The sequence below is a fragment of the Acanthochromis polyacanthus genome, chromosome 7 (genome assembly GCF_021347895.1).
Source record: "Acanthochromis polyacanthus isolate Apoly-LR-REF ecotype Palm Island chromosome 7, KAUST_Apoly_ChrSc, whole genome shotgun sequence".
NCBI lineage: Eukaryota > Metazoa > Chordata > Actinopteri > Pomacentridae > Acanthochromis > Acanthochromis polyacanthus.
Window position 1 is genome coordinate 38,433,707 of NC_067119.1, and position 23,920 is coordinate 38,457,626.

The 23,920-nt window shown below is 39.3% G+C and overlaps 1 protein-coding gene across 1 annotated transcript in view; it reads right to left on the reverse strand.

The window, feature by feature from the left end:
• The window catches only part of LOC110969664 (protein Niban 2-like), a 52,424-nt gene that overhangs the window by 21,112 nt on the left and 7,392 nt on the right, over positions 1-23,920 (reverse strand). Inside the window, exons 2-7 of the mRNA XM_051950674.1 lie at positions 10,834-10,964; positions 8,389-8,517; positions 8,187-8,292; positions 4,798-4,965; positions 1,251-1,366; positions 53-157 (exon numbers count right to left, since the gene is read on the reverse strand). Coding sequence (XP_051806634.1) covers positions 53-157; positions 1,251-1,366; positions 4,798-4,965; positions 8,187-8,292; positions 8,389-8,517; positions 10,834-10,964 — 755 coding nt within the window. The remainder of the gene's footprint in view (positions 1-52; positions 158-1,250; positions 1,367-4,797; positions 4,966-8,186; positions 8,293-8,388; positions 8,518-10,833; positions 10,965-23,920) is intronic.

Below are 23,920 nucleotides of genomic sequence, written 5' to 3' on the forward strand. Positions count from 1 at the left end.
AAGGACACAACAATTCTATAATATGACAGAGAGCTTAAACTTGGGTTTTTACCAGCATCCAGTTCCTCTGCCTCTCAGGCAGTTTGCCTTTGAGGCGGGGGGAGATGAGCTCCTTCAGCTCAGGGAGGAGGTCCTCCATCACCAAGTTAGACAGGATCTACAAAAATATGATACACATAACACACTGGACCACAAGCACAATGGTCTCACTTACTACATACACTACCAGTCAAAAGTTTGTGCACACCTTCTCATTCAATGGTTTTAAATTTAATTATTTTAAACATTGTAGATTAATACTGAAGACATCAAAACTATAAAAGAATACATATGGAATTATTTTATAAACAAAAACAATGCTAATCTTCAGTATTAATCTACAATATAGAAAATAATACAAACAAATAAAAAGCATTGAATGAGAAGGTGTGTCCAAACTTGTGACTGGTAGTGTACATATATTTATCCAGCTGAGTTGTCATATGTAGAATGCATCTTTCCAAACAGTTGCTCGAACACCATGGTACAGTTTCTCTGCAATGACTACAGATGTACGTTTCTTCATATAATGCACAACAGGAAGACATTAGGCGATACAATGACAGGCCAACAAAGACTCATAAGACCTTTAACCACCATATTAATGTTGGATTCAACTTACAGATCCTCATTAAAGATCAGACCTCAGATTAGTATGTCAGTTCTTAAATTAGTCCTGCTTGTTTATTGTGATGTAAATCCTGTCTATAATGTGATGTCTTTGTAGGTTTGTAGCATCCACAGAAACCTGTTCAGTGTCAGGAGTGTAATAATCTGGACCTGACTACACCTGCCCCTCAGGGCAGTGGTCTCCAAGCTATTTTGCACCACGGACCGGACTCCAGCAAGACAATTTTCTATGGACTGGTCATCACGTACATGAACAAGAAAAGCACTCAGAAAGCGCAGTACTCTGCCAAGGCTCCTCAGTTGTATCATTTCCGACAGATGAAATCTTTCATAAAAAATGACGTTTTGCTGAGCACAGGTGTGTGTTCTGCATGTCTCTGTTATGTACGGATACCAAATTGCTCGACCTAAATATGTAGCGGGCGTCGAAATCAGGTTATAGCAGGAGAATATGGCTACATGATATTTACTGATTAATGCATTAAACCACATTTAAATAAAACAAGTCACAAATCAGATTTCTAAATAGAACTATTACAAAAACAACAGAGGCCCATGACGGCTGTTACTTCCAAGTTTACCTGAGATGGAACACCACACATCATCTCCCATGTGCCGTAGTGCCCTTTAGTTTGGCGGTAGATTCGTACTGCATCAGTGAAGGCTGGCGTCTGGACTCTATTTTCCTCTGACAAACCTGAGATGGAGACATAAGCTGCCATTAACATTTATGCACATTTATGGTCAGTGTCCAACAAGCAGAGGACATGTCAGCTCACTGGACAGCAGCATCAGGTTCACAAGGGAGGATGTGAGGGAAAGCAAACTGCCTTTTTTGGACTATACTGTACACACTGAGGAAGACAGAAGCCTCAGCATGGTGTACAAACAACCCTCACACACAGACTGGTATCTGCTGACTGATAACCACCACCCAACTCAAACGTAAGCTGGAGGTCATCAGAACCTTACAGAACCAGATGGAGAATGTCCCTACAAACACAGAGCTTAAACAGAGGAAACATACACATGATAAGATGGCACTTATCATGTGCTAACAGTGGCTAGTCCATCTCAGCCTTCGTAAAGTCAATAAAGAGATACGGGTGGAAAAAACAAAACATGTCTATGCCAAACAGTGAAAGAACAGATGAACAACATCATCATCCCATATGAAGCTGGAATGTCTGAGAAACTCAAGGATTTCACAACATGCACTTGGGACCAACAGTAAGGTAAAAACTGGTTCACCCCATGGATAAAACACCTACACATGAACAGAGAGCACAACAACAGTTCCACAAGCATGTGGCTTAACACACGACACTCAGCATCCACCTGCATCTGAAGGATTAGGGACATTCCTTTGAGGACAGCAATGTACACACTTTGGACAGAGAGGACACATGGTCTGAGAGAGGAGTAAAGGAAGCTATCTACGTCAAATTAGAACAGCCATCTCTAAACCGAGGAGGGGGTCTGCGACACCACTTATCAAGCACCGATAACACAGCGATATGGTGTCTCCACAGAAAATGTCGCCAACTTTAGACCTTGAGTCACTCCTGGCTTGGAAGATTCGCATCCTTTGCTGTGTAAACCGGCAATTCCACAAGTATGATTGCTGCTGTTGCCGTTGGGTGACATGGTTTGGATGACAGGTGAAATGCCTTTTAGTTTTTATTTTTTTCTGTTATATTTAGAGAAACTCTGTTCTACCTGGATGAGACTTTCTATCAATATTGCCAATTCTAAATCAAGCATGATAAGAAAATACTGAAAATTTTAAACTTTATTACTCTGCTAAGGAACAAGGCGGAGTTATGTGACCATTGGCGTCAGTATCTGTTCACAACATTATTCCAACGGATTTGGATGAAATTTTCAGTAAAGGTCAAAAATGACACAAGGACCAAACGATTAGATTTTGTCAGTGATGTGGCCCATAGTCTGGATCCACGGATTTGTTAAAGATTTCTGTATCATTGTGAGACAGCGGTACGGCGTCACTGTAACCATGACAACAAGTGAACGCTACATCAGCTGCCTGCTGACAATCACATGATTGCGATTTTACTAAAAATCGACCGTTGCAAACTTATCCATCCGAAATGATACAAGGAACAATTGAACAAATTGTTGGGGGTGTTTCTGCGCCCCATCAAATTCTGCCACCAGCTACATGTTTAGGTCACACAATTTGGTATCTGAACATAACGTAGACATGCACGGAACAGAAGTCCGACATAAGTCAAGCACCCCCTTTATATCAAGTCCTCCCAGCACCACCAGCACCTACAGTGTCCAATAGACACATTTCAGCACTGTACATGGTTGTTTAGCAATAGGTAACTTATGTTGTTCTTCACAGGTTTCTGAATGACAAAACCATCCCAGAGTGCCAAAGAAGCAGTGGCTCACATGTTTCTTTACGATTTTCATTTGACTTTCTCTATTAAATAAAGAGAGTTGGAGCCTTGATGCAACCTCTGATACAACAGTTAGTTTGTATACTGCGGCAAAGCATGGAGAGATTTTCTGTACTTGTGGTTTTCACAGCCCTAATGGACCCTTGAGTTTTCAACTCTATATGTGCTGCCTCTGTCAGAGGTGAATGTTAAACTAGCACAGGACAAAAAAGAGCAAATAGCGGTTAATACAGTGTGGGATCATACCAGGACATATTCATCTGGTTGCCATGGCACGTACTTCAGATTAGGACTGTGCAAAGAATAGAACCCAGGAGGAACCTGTCATTTATAACAGGACCTCTGTTCAAACAAGCTGTAGTTAACCAGAGCTTCACTTTATTTGATGTGTGATTCACAGGTCTGTGAAGCTTATTTCTGAATTGAGACATTTTACATGTAAAGTCAAAGGAAGTGAGTGTTTTTACTGTGTGGTTTAACAACAATATGTGGTTTTACAAGTCTGATCTGTATCACTGCTTTAAAGGAGCTTACTGGACTTATTTAAACCACAGATGATTTATTAGTGGTATGTGGCTCTGAAGGAACTTAATTAAACCAACAACACTGTGGCTCACATGATTGGTGCTCTGGTCAAGTCAATGTCAATGACTTATGCCACTACTCAGAGAGAAAAAAAAAGTGTAAAATCAACTGCGACTGGCAATAGCTGTGTCATGAAACTGATCAACATCAGACAGAGTCCTGCGAGACGCAGTCTGGTATCTTCTGAGGTGTGTTCACAAATTGGTCCTGCAACTGTGGTAAACTCTAATTTGATAGACAATCGAACTAATTGTCAGACAGAAAAGGAAAGATTGGTACAAGAGTGGTGATACCTTAGGCAGAAGCTCCATTGATGTCAATTCATGAATCGCGCTGTGTCTGGCCCTGAGGACCAATTTGTTTGGGTAGACCCTACTCAGAGCTATTGCTCGTGACAACACAACTAGAATCAGAAACCCCTCCAATGAGGTGCTGATTCTTCATCCAGTCCTCATTTACTGGTTTTAAATCTGTTCTGCAGTTACCATCATTTCCGACTGTCGCTTAGCTTTACGTTTTGGTTATTCCATCTCAAATCATCATCTTCTGTTTTGTTCAAGCATCTTTGATTTGCTTGATTTTTTTTAAATCATAATCTCTTTAAAATGGTATCAGTGAAAGCTTAGCTTGCCATATATTGTCTCTCTGAATGACTTAAGAAGGAATCATAAAAGTGAAATTCTAGTTTATCACTGAGGTCATAGTGTGGTGTTTCTAATATAATAGAACTGATCGATATCGTGATGTACATAAAGGCTTTGTTTACATTTTCACTGGAGTTCCTACTTACAGCAAAAATGGACTTACATCGCTCCGTAGGAACAGAACTCCAACTGTATATAAATAAAATTTTACTGAATTGAAATGACCAAATTTTGTCTCACACACTCTTCTAGAAAACAGTTGTGGGAAGGTTTCGACCTCGTCCATCCAGCTTGGAGCCCTGGGCAACCACAGGCTAGATGAAAGGACTTTAGTATATAGTAATCCTATAAACCTGCCATGGAGCATCATGGTAGGGCTCGTTGCCAAGCATTTTAATGTGTGTTAATAATGCAATTAGCATGCACATTTGTGCAGTAATTTGTGTTGATCATTGGTTGGTTAGACTTACCATTGTTGGCGTGTCTGACGCAGTCCTGGAGGACCGCATGCCATTTCTGCTGCTCTTTCTCAGTCAACACACAGAAGCAATAGTGGCGGGCATAAGGGTGCCACAGGATCAGAGGAAACTGGGTGGCACATTTTAGGAAGGGTGAACTTCCCACTTTTGCTTTCACACCTGGAAAAAATGCACACAACATAAAAACACTGTGCTGTCAGTTTGAACTTTCTGCACGTCTTCTGAAGCATGCATCATGAAACCATTTTATTTTTAAAGAAAGGGGATATCTATGTATTTGAAGAGGTGAATGTCATCATTAGCAGGTCAAACACCCCAAATAAACTGAGACTGAATCATTTTGGACAAAATAAATATATTTTATCATACTAAATTGCAGCACAAGATATGTTCCTATTTCCAGGAGACTTTGGAGGATCATCTATTGCAGTATATTCCAGCTCAGAGGAGCTACAGTGCCTTGCGAAAGTATTCGGCCCCCTTGAACTTTTCCACCTTTCGCCACATTTCAGGCTTCAAACATAAAGATATAAAATTTTAATTTTTTTGTCAAGAATCAACAACAATTGGGACACAATCGTGAAGTGGAACGAAATTTATTGGATATTTTATACTTTTTTAACAAATAAAAAACTGAAAAGTGGGGCGTGCAATATTATTCGGCCCCTTTACTTTCAGTGCAGCAAACTCACTCCAGAAGTTCAGTGAGGATCTCTGAATGATCCAATGTTGTCCTAAATGACTGATGATGATAAATAGAATCCACCTGTGTGTAATCAACTCTCCGTATAAATGCACCTGCTCTGTGATAGTCTCAGGGTTCTGTTTAAAGTGCAGAGAGCATCATGAAGACCAAGGAACACACCAGGCAGGTCCGAGATACTGTTGTGGAGAAGTTTAAAGTCGGATTTGGATACAAAAAGATTTCCCAAGCTTTAAACATCTCAAGGAGCACTGTGCAAGCAATCATATTGAAATGGAAGGAGTATCAGACCACTGCAAATCTACCAAGACCCGGCCGTCCCTCTAAACTTTCACCTCCAACAAGGAGAAGACTGATCAGAGATGCAGCCAAGAGGCCCATGATCACTCTGGATGAACTGCAGAGATCTACAGCTGAGGTGGGAGAGTCTGTCCATAGGACAACAATCAGTCGTACACTGCACAAATCTGGCCTTTATGGAAGAGTGGCAAGAAGAAAGCCATTTCTCAAAGATATCCATAAAAAGTCTGGTTTGAAGTTTGCCACAAGCCACCTGGGAGACACACCAAACATGTGGAAGAAGGTGCTCTGGTCACATGAAACCAAAATGGAACTTTTTGGCCACAATGCAAAACGATATGTTTGGCGTAAAAGCAACACAGCTCATCACCCTGAACACACCATCCCCACTGTCAAACATGGTGGTGGCAGCCTCATGGTTTGGGCCTGCTTTTCTTCAGCAGGGACAGGGAAGATGGTTAAAATTGATGGGAAGATGAATGGAACCAAATACAGGAGCATTCTGGAAGAAAACCTGTTGGAGTCTGCAAAAGACCTGAGACTGGGACGGAGATTTATCTTCCAACAGGACAATGATCCAAAACATAAAGCCAAATCTACAATGGGATGGTTCACAAATAAACGTATCCAGGTGTTAGAATGGCCAAGTCAAAGTCCAGACCTGAATCCAATCGAGAATCTGTGGGCAGAGCTGAAGACTGCTGTTCACAAACGCTCTCCATCCAACCTCACTGAGCTCGAGCTGTTTTGCAAGGAAGAATGGGCAAGAATTTCAGTCTCTCGATGTGCAAAAGTGATAGAGACATACCCCAAGCGACTTGCAGCTGTAATTGCAGCAAAAGGTGGCGCTACAAAATATTAATGCAAGGGGGCCGAATAATATTGCACGCCCCACTTTTCAGGTTTTTATTTGTTAAAAAAGTTTAAAATATCCAATAAATTTCGTTCCACTTCACGATTGTGTCCCACTTGTTGATTCTTGACAAAAAATTAAAATTTTATATCTTTATGTTTGAAGCCTGAAATGTAGCGAAAGGTGGAAAAGTTCAATGGGGCCGAATACTTTCACAAGGCACTGTATATTCATATACACCTAAAAGGAAACAAACACAACTAACGGTAGATTATTACTTCGCCATGGAATGCGGCAGAGCTATGTGATGATTGGTGTACGTTTGTCCTTCCGTCTTTTGATCTTTTTGTCCGCAACATTGCTCAAAAATGGACTAGAGGATTTGGATGAAATTTTCAGGCAAGGTCAGAAATGACACAAGGACCAGTTGATTAAATCTTGGCAGTGATGCAGCTTATAGTCTGGATCCACAGATGTGTTAAAGATTTCTGTATAATTGCCAGATAGCGGCACAGCATCACTGTTACTATGACAACATCAGCTGCCTGCTGACGATCATATGATTGTGATCCTACAACAAATCTACCGCTGCGGACTTATTGGGACTTATCCGTTGGAAATCATACAACGACTGAGCAGCCTTGGCGGAGTACTGTGCTCTCCGAGTGTTTTTCTTGTATTTTCTGTGGTCTCTGACAATGTATGATTATCCACCACCATTCCTGATTCTGCAGTCCAAAATATCCCTTTATAGAGACTGCAGCATTGTTAAAATTTTATGGATATGTTTAGACAATTGGAGCTTTTGGTTAAGGTCAGGGAAAGATAGAAGTTTGCTTTAAACAAACCAAAGCAAAAAAAAAAAAAAAAAAAAAGGTTAATAAATTCCATGTTTCACTGCTTAAAATAAAATATTGCCTGTACATGCAATCCAGTCAGCAACGATGCTTACTTAATGCTAATGGGAAAACTATCGGAACTTACTGAAACAGAATTTCCAAGAAACAGGGTTTTGCATTAAATTCAATTCAAGCCAGTTCAATTCAATTTTATTTATATAGCGCCAATTACAGGTCAAATTGTCTCAAGACGCTTTACAAAACCCATATGCCTGAACCCCCAGAGCAAGCCCTAAGGTGACAGTGGTAAGAGGAAAACTCTCTTTAAATGGGAAGAAACCTTAAGCAGAACCCGGTTCTTTATACAAGGGGAACTATCTGCCTGCTGGCTGGCAGGTTGAGAGGGACAGAAGAGATAGAGAGGTAGATATAAGATTTGAGAAAGTAGAAGACTAATACACTATATAATCTACAACAAATATGTGGATTCAGACTATAAGCTGCATCACTGTCAAAATCTAATCACTTGGTCCTTGGGTCATTTCTGACTCTCCCTGATCATTTCATTTCATCAGTCATTTTTTTGAGAAATGTTTACTCACAGACAGTCAGTCTGTTCTTTGGCAGAGCAATTATCAGCACAAAATATTGCAACTCCAGTCTCTGCTCCCCTTTCCCTCCTCACCAGGCAGGCTGTTGCTTATCAGATCCAAATATTGCTCCATAGATGTGAGTACTTTGTAGCCTGCACAGTTGATGGTTCCTTTGGGATTGTGGCGTCTGTCATGGGACTGGGAGTTAAGACAGGATAAAGAGCAAATAAATTAGACAGCAAATCAAACCAGCAACATGTAATACAGACCATACATCTAGATCTGCTGCTTTACCGCTTTGCTGTCATAGTAGTCAATGTTGTAGGAATCTGAGATGAAGAAGAAGTGGTTTCTCCATTTCTTGTTCTCCTCCAGGTACTGACTGAGTGAGCCAGAGAAGATGGACTTGTTCTCCAGGGGAATCTGTGGGAGAAGACACATTCCAGCCCAAACCAGAGTAATTACGAAAGAAGAAGCAGAAACACCAACCTGTGTTTCATAAAATACACATCTACAATCACCACTGACTCATGTTACTTCATCTATTTATTCAGCTTTTTTTCCATGTGTATGTAAGCACATTTCTACAAAACCAGGGAAAAAAAGGAAAACAAAAATATTGGCAAGTCTGGCTTTAGATTTCCAAGTAAAATAAGAAGAATTTGTGATAGACTTTGCTAAAATGTTGAATTTCTAGGTAAAGTCACACATTTAAAAAAAAAAAAAAAAAACAGGGGACGGTCTACCATAGATCTTTCCAACAACAGATTAATTTTTAGCACAAATGTTGTTAATGACATTCATTATAATTCCACTTAGGTGAGTGAAGATCCAGTGTCCTGCTATTGTGCACACTGCCCTACTGCCCTGGCTGAGTTACAGTGCCTATCATAAGTATTCACCCCCTTTGATGTTTTACCCTTTTATTGCTTTCATAAATCAATCATGGTCAATAAAATTTAGCTTTTTTAACAAAAAAAATATTGGAAAAAACTCTTTAATGTCAAAGTGAAAACAGATTTCTATAAAGTAATGTTAAAGAAAGAAAATTATATAAATGAAAATAATTGTTTGCATAATTATTCACCCCCTTCAAGTCAGTATTTAGTAGATGCACCTTTGGCTGCAATCACAGCAGTGAGTCTGTGTGAATCGGTCTCAATCAGTCTTGCACATCTGCCCACTGCAATTTTGATCCATTCTTCTTTGCAAAACTGCTCAAGCTCTGTCAGGTTGCGCGGTTATCGGGCATGAATAGCCCTTTTCAAGTCCAGCCACAAATTCTCTATAGGACTGAGGTCTGGGCTTTGACTCGGCCACTCCAGAACATTTACCTGGTTCTTTTTTAACCATTCCTGTGTAGCTTTTGCAGTATGTTTTGGATCATTGTCTTGCTGGAAAATAAATATTCTCCCAAGACGTAGTTCTCTTGCAGACTGAAAAAGATTGTCCCCCAGGATTTCAGTGTATTTTGCAGCATTCATTCTGCCCTCTATCTTTACAAGCCTTCCAGGTCCAGTTGCTGAGAAACATCCCCACAGCATGATGCTGCCACCACCATGCTTCACAGTGGGGATGGTGTGTTTTTGGTGATGTGCAGGGTTTGGTTTCCGCCAAACATGACGGCTTGTCTGATGGCGAAAAAGCTCAATTTTGGTCTCATCAGACCAAAGAATCTTCTTCCACTTGACCGTGGAGTCTTCCACGTGCTTTTTGGCAAACTCTTGTCGAGATCTAATATGACTTTTCTTCAACAGTGGCTTTCTCATTGCCACTCTCCCATAAAGCTTTGACCGGTGAAGAACCCGGGCAGCAGTTGCTACATGCACAGTCTCTCCCATCTCAGCAGCTGAAGCTTGTAACTCCTTCAGAGTAGTTGTAGGGGTCTTGGTGGCTTCTCTCACTAGTCTCCTACTTGCACGGTCACTCAGTTTACGAGGGCGGCCTGATCAAGGCAGATTCACACAAGTGCCATATTCCTTCCATTTCTTGGTAATTGATTTCACTGAACTCCGGGGGATGTTCAGTGCCTTGGAAATTTTTTTGTAACCATCCCCTGAATTGTACTTCTCAATAACCCTTTCCCTGAGTTGCTTAGAGTGTTCTTCTGTCTTCATGGTATAGTGGTAGCCAGGAATACTGATCAACCACTCTCTGGACCCTTCAGACAGGTGTTTTACAACTCAGTCACTTGAAACACACCCACACCACTCAGGTGATCTTCATTTCACTAATTGTGAGACTATTGGCAACAATTTGATGGACCTCTATTGAATTAGACCATTAAATTAAAAAGGGGGTGAATAATTATGCAAACAATTATTTTCATTTATATAATTTTCTTTCATTAACATTACTTTATAGAAATCTGTTTTCACTTTGACATTAAAGAGTTTTTTTTCCAATAAATTTTTTTGGTTAAAAAAGCTAAATTTTATTGACCATGATTGATTTATGAAAGCAATAAAAGGGTAAAACATCAAAGGGGGTGAATACTTACGATAGGCACTGTATTCTTGAGGAATTTGGTTCACCTATGTTTTCCTTGCTATGACTAAACAAAATGTCTGTAGTAAAAATAATAAAAGAAAGAAAGAAAGTAAATAAATAAAGAAGGAAGGCAATGAGGTAATACATGGAATCAAATCAGTGCTGTGAGTTTTACAGAGTGGCGGAAGAAGATGCACAATACATATGAGCTCTGAAAAGCGTCTTGAAACAATTTGAATTGTAATTTACCTTGCGGTGAAGCAGCTGAGGTTGTGGGCCACCTACTCCTTCAATATCATAGCGGACTTTGTTAAAGAGAGCCACTGCATACTGCTGCTCGTACAAACAGCCAAACTCTCCCATCACATTTCCAGTGCGAGCTGCAACACAGACACATGTTGTTAGAGCAATAGTGGTATTGAAAACAAGACCTATTGTCCAAACTGGTCTTATGCATTTCCTTTTTCGATATGCAATGGCTGGGGACTATAATGCTTATTGTGTTTCTCACAATTAGTGGAACGAGATTACAACTTCAGGATCCGTAAAGATGGCCATACAATAGACTTATGTTAACATTAATTTGCATCAGGGTCTAATCAGTGTGATTTAGAACAGATCAATAAACTGGAACTCAGTAAATAAGAACCTTTTTAAAAAAGCTTCAAAGAGCTGAAGGTTGTATATGACTCAAATTTACTGTGTTAACATTAGAAAATGTTTTATCCACATAGACACACATATGTTCCCGTAGCATCACCAATCAAAACATACACAGTAAAATATTTTCACACAGAGATGGAAAACCTAATTGGAAAACACAATGGCATAAAGTGCCAATCTGATCTCCCTCATATAGAGGAGGATTACATTGGCACTGAAGGGCAAATAAAACTGTATGATCTCAGTACATCTGATATTCTGAATTATATAGAACCAAGAGTTATTTCAGTGGGAAAATGAGCATTGATTAAAGAATGGCATCTCGCACTGTTCTTTTCGCCCTTCAATGCATGTACACTACCAGTCAAAAGTTTGAACACACCTCTTCGTTTAATGTTTTTTAAATTTATTTTCATGACTGCATAGTAGATTCTCAACTGAAGGCATCTAAACTATGAATGAACACGTATGGAATTATGTAATAAACAAAAAAGTGTAAAATAAGTCAAAACATGTTTTATATTTTTTTAAATTATTATTATTTTGTTCAGTGTTCCAACTATCTGGTTGTTGTTTTCCCTTAGTTGCGATTTATGTATTATTAGTGATAAAAAAAACTAAAACAAAAAAAAAACAAAAAACAAGGATCAGACATGTGTCTAACATTATTAAAATGTCTTGATTTCCCCCTAATGATGAAGACCTGCAGAGAACAGAACCAGCTCCAGCTTTTAGTTATGTATCAGAGGCCACACAGGAATCCTGAGAATGGTATGCTCATTGTGGTTAAATAGTAGCAAACTGCTGGAGCTGGAGTGAGAACAATAATTGTACAGAAGTTCTAAATGGATCTTTCTGACATAAAACCACCAGTGGAACCACCAAGAATGTTCCCATCAATGCTTTAGGGGGAACAGGTATACTTATCTATTTTGTATTTGGAGTTTTCCTTTTAGAAGCTCTTTTATGAAGTACTTTGAGTCCTAAAATGGTTTTAGATCCTTTTTTGATTCTAAATGCTTTGATTGATTGTTAATAAATAAAACAGAAAGACATGCAGCAGTAACAGTAGGGTAGTAATTAGTAAAGAGAAATTCCATCTGTGTTTGGTCAGAAATATGTTCACTAGTTGTAACTGCTATAGTGAAAAGGATCATCTATTAGATCCGATCAGCTCTGCATTGCCGTTGTAAAACACAACTTCTGAATGTGCATTCATAGCATAGCAGTAGTACAACTGTGTCAAGAACAAAGAAAAAAGGGCTGAGAGTGAATTTCAACCTTGGCTTCCTTCTCTGTACTACTTGTACTGATATTACTTATCAATCCAATACTTCAACAGTACTCTTATTATTATCTTTCTGTAATTTTGAAAAGGATGAAATTCCACAGATTAACCAATCAACTAATCGTTTTAACAAATCTCTTTAGTGGTAGTAATGTATTGGAAAATAAAACAAATGAAATCAACTGTTTGCTTGGTTCCACTGTCAAAAAGAGGAGCAGGCTTTTCACTACAACCTGGTTATGTCTAGATGGCACTAATTCATCCTCTAGTGTCTATCATCTTCCCAGTAGCTTTAAAACTTGGACCCTTGGCAGTAGAGGAAAGGGTGAACTGGTTCACTGTATCTCACAAAATACGTATTTATGCACAACATAAATTAAACACAGATAGCTTTTCTGCAAAAACTGATGTGTAGTTCAGAGTGTGACCACCTTTGGTCCGGTTAGATGAACACCGACTGCTGAGGTTTGGGCGATTTCTGGGCATGTATGTCACTAATGCAGATGATGTGGACTTATTTAAACAGCTATTCTCACTGCCTCTGGACTTCGCTGCATATTCTTTCATAATTGGGGGAGATTGCAAAAGCTGTCTAGACCTGTTTTTAGACCAATCCTCAACCAGCACCTGCACAGTCAATAAAACAGCCTCAGACGATGGGTACTGTCCTGCGTGGCGGATTCTACACTCAAACAGAGAATACTTCTTTTAACATCACACATTAATTGATTACTATCTTGTTGCTACCCGACTTATCCTGCTGGTACATTATCTTCATTCTTGCTAATCTTCATCTTCATTCTTGTTTTCATTGTTTTTTCAAGTCATTGGTGGTTTACCCCAACTCTACCACCAGATGAAAATTTAGTGATGTTTATAGAGAAAGATAGCTTAAAGCAAATCTCAGAGGACAGATAATAGCATACACTGTACAGAATAAAGGGAAATCCTAAAGAGAGTGATCAGACCCAGCTCATGAATTCAGTGACAACATGCTCAGACCCAAAGCTCTGGCCTCTATTTAAAAAAACAAAAAAACAACTGGAACCCAAAACCATACTCAATCCGCTTTCCATCCATCCATCCATCCATCCACCGCTTAATCCCCTGTAGGATCATAGGAGCTGGAGCCTATTCCAGCTGACTTAGGGTGAAGGCAGGAGAAACCCTGGACAGGTCACCAGTCTGTCACAGGGCTACACATACAGACTACCAAGCCCTCACATTCACACCTACGGACAATTTAGAATCATCAGTTAACCTCAGCATGTTTTTGGACTGTGGGAGGAAGCCACAGAACCTGGTGAAAACCCACACATGCACAGGGAGAACATGCAAACTCCATGCAGAAAGATCCCAGGAAGGCCGGGGATCTTCTAGCTGCTGTTGTTGAGCAAAACTTGACATCAAAGCCTTGACTGTATCACGTTAAAGATACATAAATGCAGTGACAATCAGGTGTTTTTTTTCTTTGTTAACATGGCCATGACAAGTTTTTAGTTTGTATGCTGGAAAACAAGTAGGATGAGCACTCAGTGCCACGGTAGAGCATTTTGACCCTGAGAACGCAGTGTACCAAAAACCATCTCAAAAACACTAATTCAGATTTCTGGGTTTTACATGTAACAGGCCTACAGAACCAATCCTGTCAACTTGTAAAGTAGAGCGGTCTGTATCATTTTTCTTCAGAAGTGGTTTCTGGTAGGATCACATATAACTACTACATTGCTAAAATATCACAACTTCCCAATATGTAGCACAAAGTAGTTTGTGTTTGAGTCATAGTTGAGCTGTCAGTTTGAGCTGCAGTGAGAAGGGAGGGGTGGTTGGATAGAGAAGTGAAGAATTCATAGATCGGCACATTCTGGAGGAAGTGGACTCTACAGTGCAGAGTTACATAAAGATTATTTTAAGCCATGACGGGGTTATTTTCATTCAAAAAAAAAAAAAATCAAATAAACATGTATTTTTAATCAATGAAAATGAGATTTTAAGAGATCCATTAATTAAGTCAACAACGTTCAGTGCTGTGAATTCACTATAAAATTTCCTGGAATGTCGGACAGCTATCATGTGAGTGGGACATTTCTGTAAAGAAAACTGTTCACACTATACATGCTTCCCTTAGGCAATATTATTAGGAAGCACTGAACTAACTTCCACTGTTATGCAGACAACACTCAGTTGTATTTATCTATGAAGCCAATCAAGTCCAATCCAGCTTTGTTTATACCGCACTTTTACCAACCACTGATTGACCCAAAGTGCTGTACATACAGATGAAACTAATCAGTTAGCCAGACTGCAAGATCATCTTCAGGACATAAAGACCTGGATGACCGGTAATTTCCAGCTACTAAATTCAGGCAAGACTGAAGTCATTGTATTTGGCCCTAAACATCTCAGAAAATTTGCATTTAAAGCATACAGTTATTTTGGTACACTGGCCTCCAGTACTACTGTGAGGAACCTCAGAGTTATCTTTAACCAGGACATATCCCTTCCCTCGCACATAAACTTCCTTCTTTCACTTGAGAAATATTTCAAAAAATTAGAAACATCCTGTTTCAGAGTGATACAGAAAAACTAGTCCATGCATTTGTTACTTCCAGGCTTCCTATTGTAATTCCTTATTGTCAGGATGTCCTGATAGCTCTCTGAAACACCTACAGTTGATTCAAAACACTGCAGCCAGAGTACTAGGCAGGGATATTCGTCTAAGGTTTTGATTTACTGCTTTTAAAAATTGTGACTGATATATTAAAGCTGCTGTCTGGAGTTTCCGTTTGTTTTCAATTTATGTATCATTGTTTAACAAAGCTTAAATGTGTTAGTCTAGTTCGATACTATAATATAAAGTTAGTATAACGCGATATGAAAATTTATTCCTGAGCTCCGCCTTCCTCTCATAGACCCCCATGTTATTCCAAAAAGCGCCAGTTGCTGCCGACCAATCAAGTTCGAGCTTCAGCTTTGTCATGCTGTCAATCAACAGTTACGCGCACAGCAAGCAAGCCCATGCAGAGGTGGGCGAGCTACGCACTACGCAACCGCGCGCACATTTGTTTTGCTTGTGGAGGAGAGAGCATCAGGGATCAGCAACTTCCAGAAAAGTTACCAATCCCACGGCTTGTCAGGCCAAGAGACTGCAGGACGTTTTTTGGCTCGAGGTGCTCGCGTCGCTCCCCGACCACGGCCTCCATAGCCCGCCTGACGGCTTCATTTAGATGCCCGACCTCTGGAGGAAGATGTTGGGGCGTCTGGGACATACTCTTCGTCAGAGGAGTCATGCAATTCTGAACTCTAGATAGAAATAAATAAACAATGTAACACATATACACGCGTAAATGCACTAAGTTTGATAAACAACGTCATCGAGAGGGATACACGAGTGTAATCACATATTGAAACTTTACTCGTTCGTCCTAGCAGATTCATGTTATTTTGGTATTAGGACAAGTTAGACTCAATACAGCATTCTAACCTAATTCCTTTATTATTTACTAAATGTACTAAATGTAGAAGAGGGGAAAACAGCAAAACAGGCGAGATGCTGCAGCACTCCGGGCACTCCTCTCAGGTACTGCGCGCGTGCACAAATAAAGGGGCGAAATCAGAGGGAGGGAGGGTGGGACCAACAGTGTTTTGGGAGACGCTGCGATTCAAACTCCGGACAGCAGCTTTAAATTGATGAGTAGAATGCCAATTTTCTTGTAGATTAAATCAGATAATATAGCATCCATTCAGCAAAATGTCATCAAAACCCGTCTTGAAAGCAGTATTTATTGTGTACAGACTTTATCATTTTCTCAGTTGATCATATTAATCTTATATATTTAAAACGTTACCAGAATTCAACAATAAACTTCTCTGATATAATAATTATGTCAGAATTAGACCTATTCTTAAATATCTTATCATTTAAATGCATTGAATACAAAAAAAAATCAACAGAACAAGAAATCAAGCAACTTTAACAATGCAACAGTTACCTTAATTCATTCTTCCTGTAATGCAAAATATTTAAATCTATGATCATCATAAAGGTTCATGTACATATTTTTTACACCACCAGCAATGTAGATCTAAGTTTTATCAATAAATCAAAACATACACACGACTATCTGCTTGCAACACTCTTTTCATAATGTAATATAACAAATTTTGATTATTAAACTAATTTTAATTTTTAAAAATTAAAAGCCTGAGTGCATAATATACTGGCACATATTGTAAACTCCTGTTTGCAGATGTATGTGCATCTAAACTAAAAAAAACATCATTGTTACATTCACATAAACATTCAACTTTGCATTCGTATTAACCATGCATGTTGTTACATAATGCAATATTTGCATAATTTATGCTACATTTCTAAATTAATCTCTTCATGAGCATGTAAAGTGGAAGACAGCTGATCGAAGATTCAGACTGGGCTCTCAGGTAGCAGACTGTGTAAGCAACCTACTTACTTTGGTACTTTTTTCTGGACAGACAGGAGTTTATGTCATTGACAATACGCAAATTAGGTTCCATAAATACTACATTTTGCTGAATATATGATAAATATATATTTTGATTAGCATCTGTTTATATTTACAACAATTTTATTTTAAAAAATTAAACATATGGATATCGAATTCAAAGACATTGTAATGCATTCCTTTGAGTGGCATATTTGAAGAAGCCGTTAACATAATTTATGCAAATTATCTCTTTATATCAATTTTGCATCACATATTGACATAAAAATTGATGTTTTAAGTTCAAATAAATACAGAAATATGAAAATTTTCCATTTATTTTGTGAAATATAGCTGCATTTTGAAGAAATTTAGTTTTAGCACTAATTTATGCAAAATGCTAATTAAGTTATTAAATATGCATGATACAAAAATGTATGAGGCAGAATTGGATTCTACGGGAAAAATTACATCAGAATCAGTTAAGACATCTTTGGTTGACTAAGAAATCAAAACCTTAGACGAATATCCCTGCCTATACTGATGGGAGTTAGCAAGAGAAATATTTCTCCTGTACTGGTTTCTCTTCATTGGCTTCCTGTGAAATCTAGAATAGAAATCAAAATCCTTCTCCTAACATACAAAGCTCTTATCAACCAATATCCTGTGTCCCTTAAAGACTTTGTAATACCATATTATCCTCGCAGAACTTTTCGTAACGTTTTTATGTTTGAACAGTGCAAACTATTTTCAGTGACAAGATATACTGTATTTCACTTCCCTTCAAATGGCACAGGCTCAGTAGATAGAAAATAACATTACAACTAGGCCTGGACCCGAATATCTGAATATTCGGTCGTTCAACCCGCCCACTCCGCACGCGCTGCATCACACGGACCTGCCAAACCTGATGTTACACTTCACTTTGGCTGTTAGTAAACAAAAGACAAAAGACAGAGATATCCATGCTAATGCTATGCTAAAGTTGTCGGACTCTGAAGCAAGATCAAATTTCTCGAAAACTCTGTTTTTTTTCCCCCCTATTCTTTGTCTGCTACGCGTGTACAGTTTGTGTCGCTATGCTGCCACAGTTCGTGTGAGGTCATGTGACCGCAGTCACGTGATTGTTGTTGCCTTGTCTGATTGGTCAAACACAGTCATGTGGTAGATCTACTGGCAAAATAAAGCAGATCTAATGTGGTAGATAAAAACTTAACAAGTCGAATGTAGCCCAGTGTAACGGAGTAAAAGTAGCGTTTCATCTTCACAAATCTACTCAAATAAAAGTAAAAAGTATGGCAGAGTAAAACTACTCTCAGAAGTACATTGTTTTTCGAAAAGTTACTTCAGTAAATGTAACTTGTTACTACCCACCTCTGTGTAATTCCCATAATTTCTAAAAGTAGAATGGGAGGCAGAGCCTTCAGTTATGAGGCACCTCTCCTGTGGAACCAGCTCCCAGTTTGGGTTCAGGAGGTGGACACCTTCTCTATTTTTAAGATCAGGATTAAAACCGCCCTGTTTGACAAAACTTACAGTTAGGACCGACTCAGGTGGCACAAACTGATTTCTTCTTTGACTTTCCTTAATTATGCCCCTATTTATGCCGCTATAGCCCAGAGCTGGATGCTTCAGATCTGTGGTTGCTGTCCCACCAACTGGTCTGGTCTCCATCATGTCCACTGTGGGACACTGCTGCTGACCTTCCTCCAGCCCACTGCTTCCAGCTGCCCATTTCCACCAGTCTACTCTGCATCAGCCTTACTTGACCTGATATGCTCATCTACACACTGTTTGCATCTTACTACCAGCTATAGGACATGTAGTACATTTAATGCAGGGACCTTACACTATAACAGTACACTTATGAATCAGTTTCAATGTTGGCTTGTACTTTGTTTGTATCATCTATGGTATTCATGGCATGCATGTATCCCATTGTGCGTTTTGTTTCCTTGTGTGTCCTCGCTCTTCTTTAGAGAAAGATATGAAGCTGTACACACCTTTCCTTCTATACAATGAGAGAGCAAGCCTACTTATCGCTTTGAAATATGCGTTTGTGTTTTACTTGCTCTCTGACCTTTTGACACTGCAGGGATGGAGCAGAAGCAATAAAACTGTCTTATACACCAGAAGGATACAGCTGAACAGCATGTTCATTTAATAAAATACACAGTTCTAATTACAGTCAGATCTATTTGTGTCCTAATAATTTGGTAGTCACATCAGTAAGACATTTACAGTCAGAATATTTATTTTGCTTTTCCACCTTCTTTAACTGCTGCAGCTGTATTGCTTTCAGAACAAATCTGTGTATTTCTCCAATATTTGCTCTTCATTCATAAAATATGCCACAGTGGTGCCAGTAGATCTGTGCATGTTAGCGATTGGTCGGCCGTTGCCAACTCTGCTTCTTGTTCAGAGACAGATTCCTAAGCCCTGGTTTGACTTACCGAGTTGATAACCAGGTTTGCAAGACCGCTTATCCAATTACAATAGTGAGGTTAAATGAAGCCACATACCTAAAAGACACCCTGGATATGCTGAACTCGCCTTGTAGTGCAGGCCCAAGGACTGCTTCAAAAGCCTCAGCCCAGGAATTCATGTAGCAACTGAGCTAATTGGCAAAATAGAAAAGTTCCAAAAATATTTGCCAAGTTGTCTTCTTCTGCAACTTTATCCGGTGTTATCATGAGACTTTAGTACAGAATTTAATTTGTGTAGCTAGATATGTTGTCCAGGCCAAGAATGTAGATAGTAAAAATTAATCCAATCATGTGTTTTGAAATTCTTCTAATGTCCTGCTCTGAGGGAGATTATGCTAAAGCGTCTTTTTTTATACACCTGATCAAAACAGTGAGCATTCTAAATATGTTCATTATCAAACTCGAAGCCAGATGTGGAGGAATGCAGAGGTGGAAGACATACTATGATCCTTTACCAAACAAACGTACACCAATATAAATATACTCAATTACATGTAAAGTCTTGCATTCTAAAACAAGAAAAACACTCAGAGAGCGCAGTACTCCGCCAAGGTCGTTCATTCCCCCATAAGGCAATAGGGGGAATGAACAGCATTGCAGCAGATTTGTTTTTTTTGGAATCCAACATTTGTTATTCATTAGTTATTGATGATCAGAACTCGCAGCAACATAGAATGTGGCCAATTATAGATGTACCCACAAACCAGATAATAATAATAATAATAATAATACATTTTATTTGGCAGCGCCTTTCACAACACCCAAGGCCACTTTACAGAGGATAAAAAAACACAGTAAAATAAATAAAACAAAACAGACAAAAGTTACACAACAGCTAAAAGTGACCTTGTGTTGAGCACAGGCGTGCGTTATGCATGTGTACATGATGTACTGAATGGCGGGACCTAAATATGTAGCAGGTGGCAGGAAATACCCCCACAGTTTAATCAATTGTTCCCTGCGTCATTTCAAACAGATAAGTCCTGATAAGTCTGCAGCGGTGGACTTGTAGGAGGATAATAATCATGTGATCATCAGCAGTCAGCTGATGTAGTGTTCACTTGTTGTCATGGTTACAGTGATGCTGTTTCGCTATCTCGCCATGATACAGAAATCTTTACCAAATTCGTGGATCCAGACTAGAAGCTGCATCACTGCCAAAATCTAATCACTTGGTCCTTGTGTCATTTCTGACCTTCCCTGAAAATTTATTACAAATCCATTAATCTGTTTTTGAGTAATGTTGCTAGACAGACAAACAAATGGACAAATGTAGCTGATTGTCACAATTCCACCACATTCCTTGGTGGAATATTAAGCTATTGAAGTATTATTCCTTATGTTAATGTACTCTGTAACTTCATAAGACTTTTCTAAATGGCATTATTAGATTGTTAACATTGCTTTTTCAGTTTGTTAATTGCCTTTTAATAAATGTACATTCTTGAGGGGCCCTAATTTTAACTTTAAAGTAACTTGTGCCATATTTGTCCATCAAATCTAGAGCAGTAAAAGGTGCTGTGTTGCTATCACAACTGTTGTAGAGCAGAACTAGAAAAGCAGCATGAAACGGATATGCACAAGTTAAAGAGCTGAAACATGTTCTTCAGTAATGTACTACTGAGCATCAACAGAAACACACCAAACTGCAAGGAAAACGCCGTTTCTCAAAAACGAAGCGGAGACAAATTCTGTGATCTCTTTGATAGAGGTAAAAATCACAGTTAAAGGAAATAACATAAACCAGTTACAATGGAAAATGATCCAGGAGATTAGGAACACTGAAGATGACACTAAAAGAAAGCTCTGTAACTTAAAAATAACTTGGCAACTCTATCCTGGGATCACATTCAACAGATAATCTTTTTCCAGTAAGCACACAACCAAACAGGTCAATTTTAGCAGTTCTAACACATCAGGAAGCTCGAGGAGTTGCTGTGAGTCTCGCTGAATCTTTGTAGTGCTTCATCCAGCTACCAGACTAATAGTCCAGGGAACCTCTGCAGAGCTGAGGCCCACCATCAACTCTAACGACAGTACTGTGTTGTCCTCTGTTGCTGTGGAAATCTAATACAACCAACAGGGCTTTTGGTTTACGTGTCAGTCCATCTTAACACTGTTGTCAGATCACCACTGTCAGGATGTCTTGATCACAGAGATCTGAGTTGAGAGCAGACGGTTATTTAATAGACCCACAAGAGAACCCCCACAGCCCCTCCTCCTTTCTCCACAGTGCCTTAACAAAAACATTCCACTGAGATAGAGGCACAGGCTGACTCATAAATCCAGACTGTGTTCCCATCAGGGCTGAAGCAAGGCCGTGGCTGTGCTTGTAGAGGGATCTAGAACACTAAATCCAAACAATTTAGTTTCTGTTACGCATTTGCTGTAATTAAAGAGAAGAAGAGCAGCAGTTTCAGTTCAAACATTTCACTACGGCAGTTTTTAAAAGGCTCTGCTCCAGGACTGCTCCTGGACCACCAGCGCTGATATAATCTGATGTGAGACAGTTAGAAAACCTGTTAAAACTTCTAAAGATGGCCGGCTCACAAATAGAAAACATGTTTTTTTAAAAGGTACAAAATAACTAGCCTACATTAGTAAACTACTTTAACTCACAAAGTACAACATATGTATTTTTATGTAATATTTTCAAACAAAACAGTAAAACTTTAGACTGACAGGCAATATCAGACTATGAACGGAGACATCAGGGTGCATCCCTACTTATTCCATCTGTTTGCTATGTTAGCAAGGTAGCTAGAAACCTATAGTTTGTCAGTACAGTAGCAGATTGAAAGACAAGCACCAGAGCATCGTTTGCAATTCCTTTTCCAGGTCAGCAGACGGTTCAGTGACTGATTAAATCTGTTGAGTGATCATTAATAATAATGATAACTATAATAATAATACATTTTATTTGTAATGTACTTTTCATTTCAGAATCTAAAATCTAAAAGTGCTACATTAAAGACAGGTTTTTCTTTAATTTGTCCCATAAAAGCTTCAGTGTCTTAGAACTGATTCTATGAGCATCTGAAACTCTCTTGAAGGGACGAAACACCATTCATTCCATAGACATTCCCCCATGTGGTGTTGATGATGAGAATGGTGGTGGAAGGCCGTGTGCAACAAGTCAGCCCAAATTCTCCTATAGATGTTCAATTGGGCCGAGATGTGGTATGAAGGATCATTATCAAGCTCATCAAATCATTCAGTGCTCCTAAGGGATGGGTAAGGTTAGACGATAGGGTTGTTAAAATAACATCTGTACAGATGTTTCAGCCCCGAAAGTTTGAATATCTGTTGACTTAGTAATATAAAGTTATTCTACTGTGTTTCTTCCTATGGCGTATGTATCAGTCTTTTCAATCTATCTATGTAATTTTAGGGGGGCAAGTTTGGTCAGCTCAATAATGTACAGTGGCAAACTGATCAAATGTAAAATGGAGGTTGAACCACGTACAGAGATCACAGACCACATGTACAGTATTTTAATAGACTACCCTGCCATAATCTAAACTTTCTGAGACTGTGCACAAACTCATATATGCATGAGAGAGCATTTTAACAAATCAGTCTGTCTCTTCCTCTACAGACTGAAGGCTACTAGAAACTGTCCATTTTGACTGTCGATTTGTAACTCTTCCCCCTGCTGCTGTCAGCTGTCATCCAAGGCACAGTTCACCTCCAGTGAGCCTCTTCTCATCCTGGAAGAGACCACTCCCACCAGGATAGAGATGTTTCATCATGGGACACACTGGCAGCTGACGTAGCAGAGTGTAATCAAGGCTGAGTCACAGGCTGGGCTCAGATAAAGCCCGCCCCTTTGCTGCGTGTCATTTTTCCTGCTTTCCAGCCTTTCTTCAGCTGCCACTGTTTAATGAAGGCAAAAGAGCCTGAAAAATAATCTTTATGGAAAAGAAATGTTTCATCATGGGATAAAGGCTGGTCACTCGGAACAGATTTTCCCTATAATGAGACAAGCCATGGCCCAAACCCACTTCACAGTTCACTGTAGAGGTCAAGCATTCAGGTCTGTGTTGTGTCCTGATGTATGTGCCACATGTACTCGCCCACTTGTGAGAATGTGGTGACTGATAACTCAACTAATTGTATTACTTTTACTCCTCCTTTTCTGTCATCCAGTACTTATGCATTTTGTACCACTGAACTATCGAATGTGCACTGATCTTTGTGCTGAGTGGTTTATGCGTTGTAACCCTACCAGAACAGTAGCATGATAGTGACCTCATAGGTTTTCCCTAATGAGATCAGTTACCAACAAAGGTATGTGTGTCAACCATGCATTTTGTTATCTGTAAATGTTTGAAACAAGCCACTTTGATCTGTGCTGTGTGTGTTGAAGGTGGGAGCGCCACACCTTTCCAGCCCACTGAGAACCACACTATAGAGCCTGGAAATGTGAAACAGTG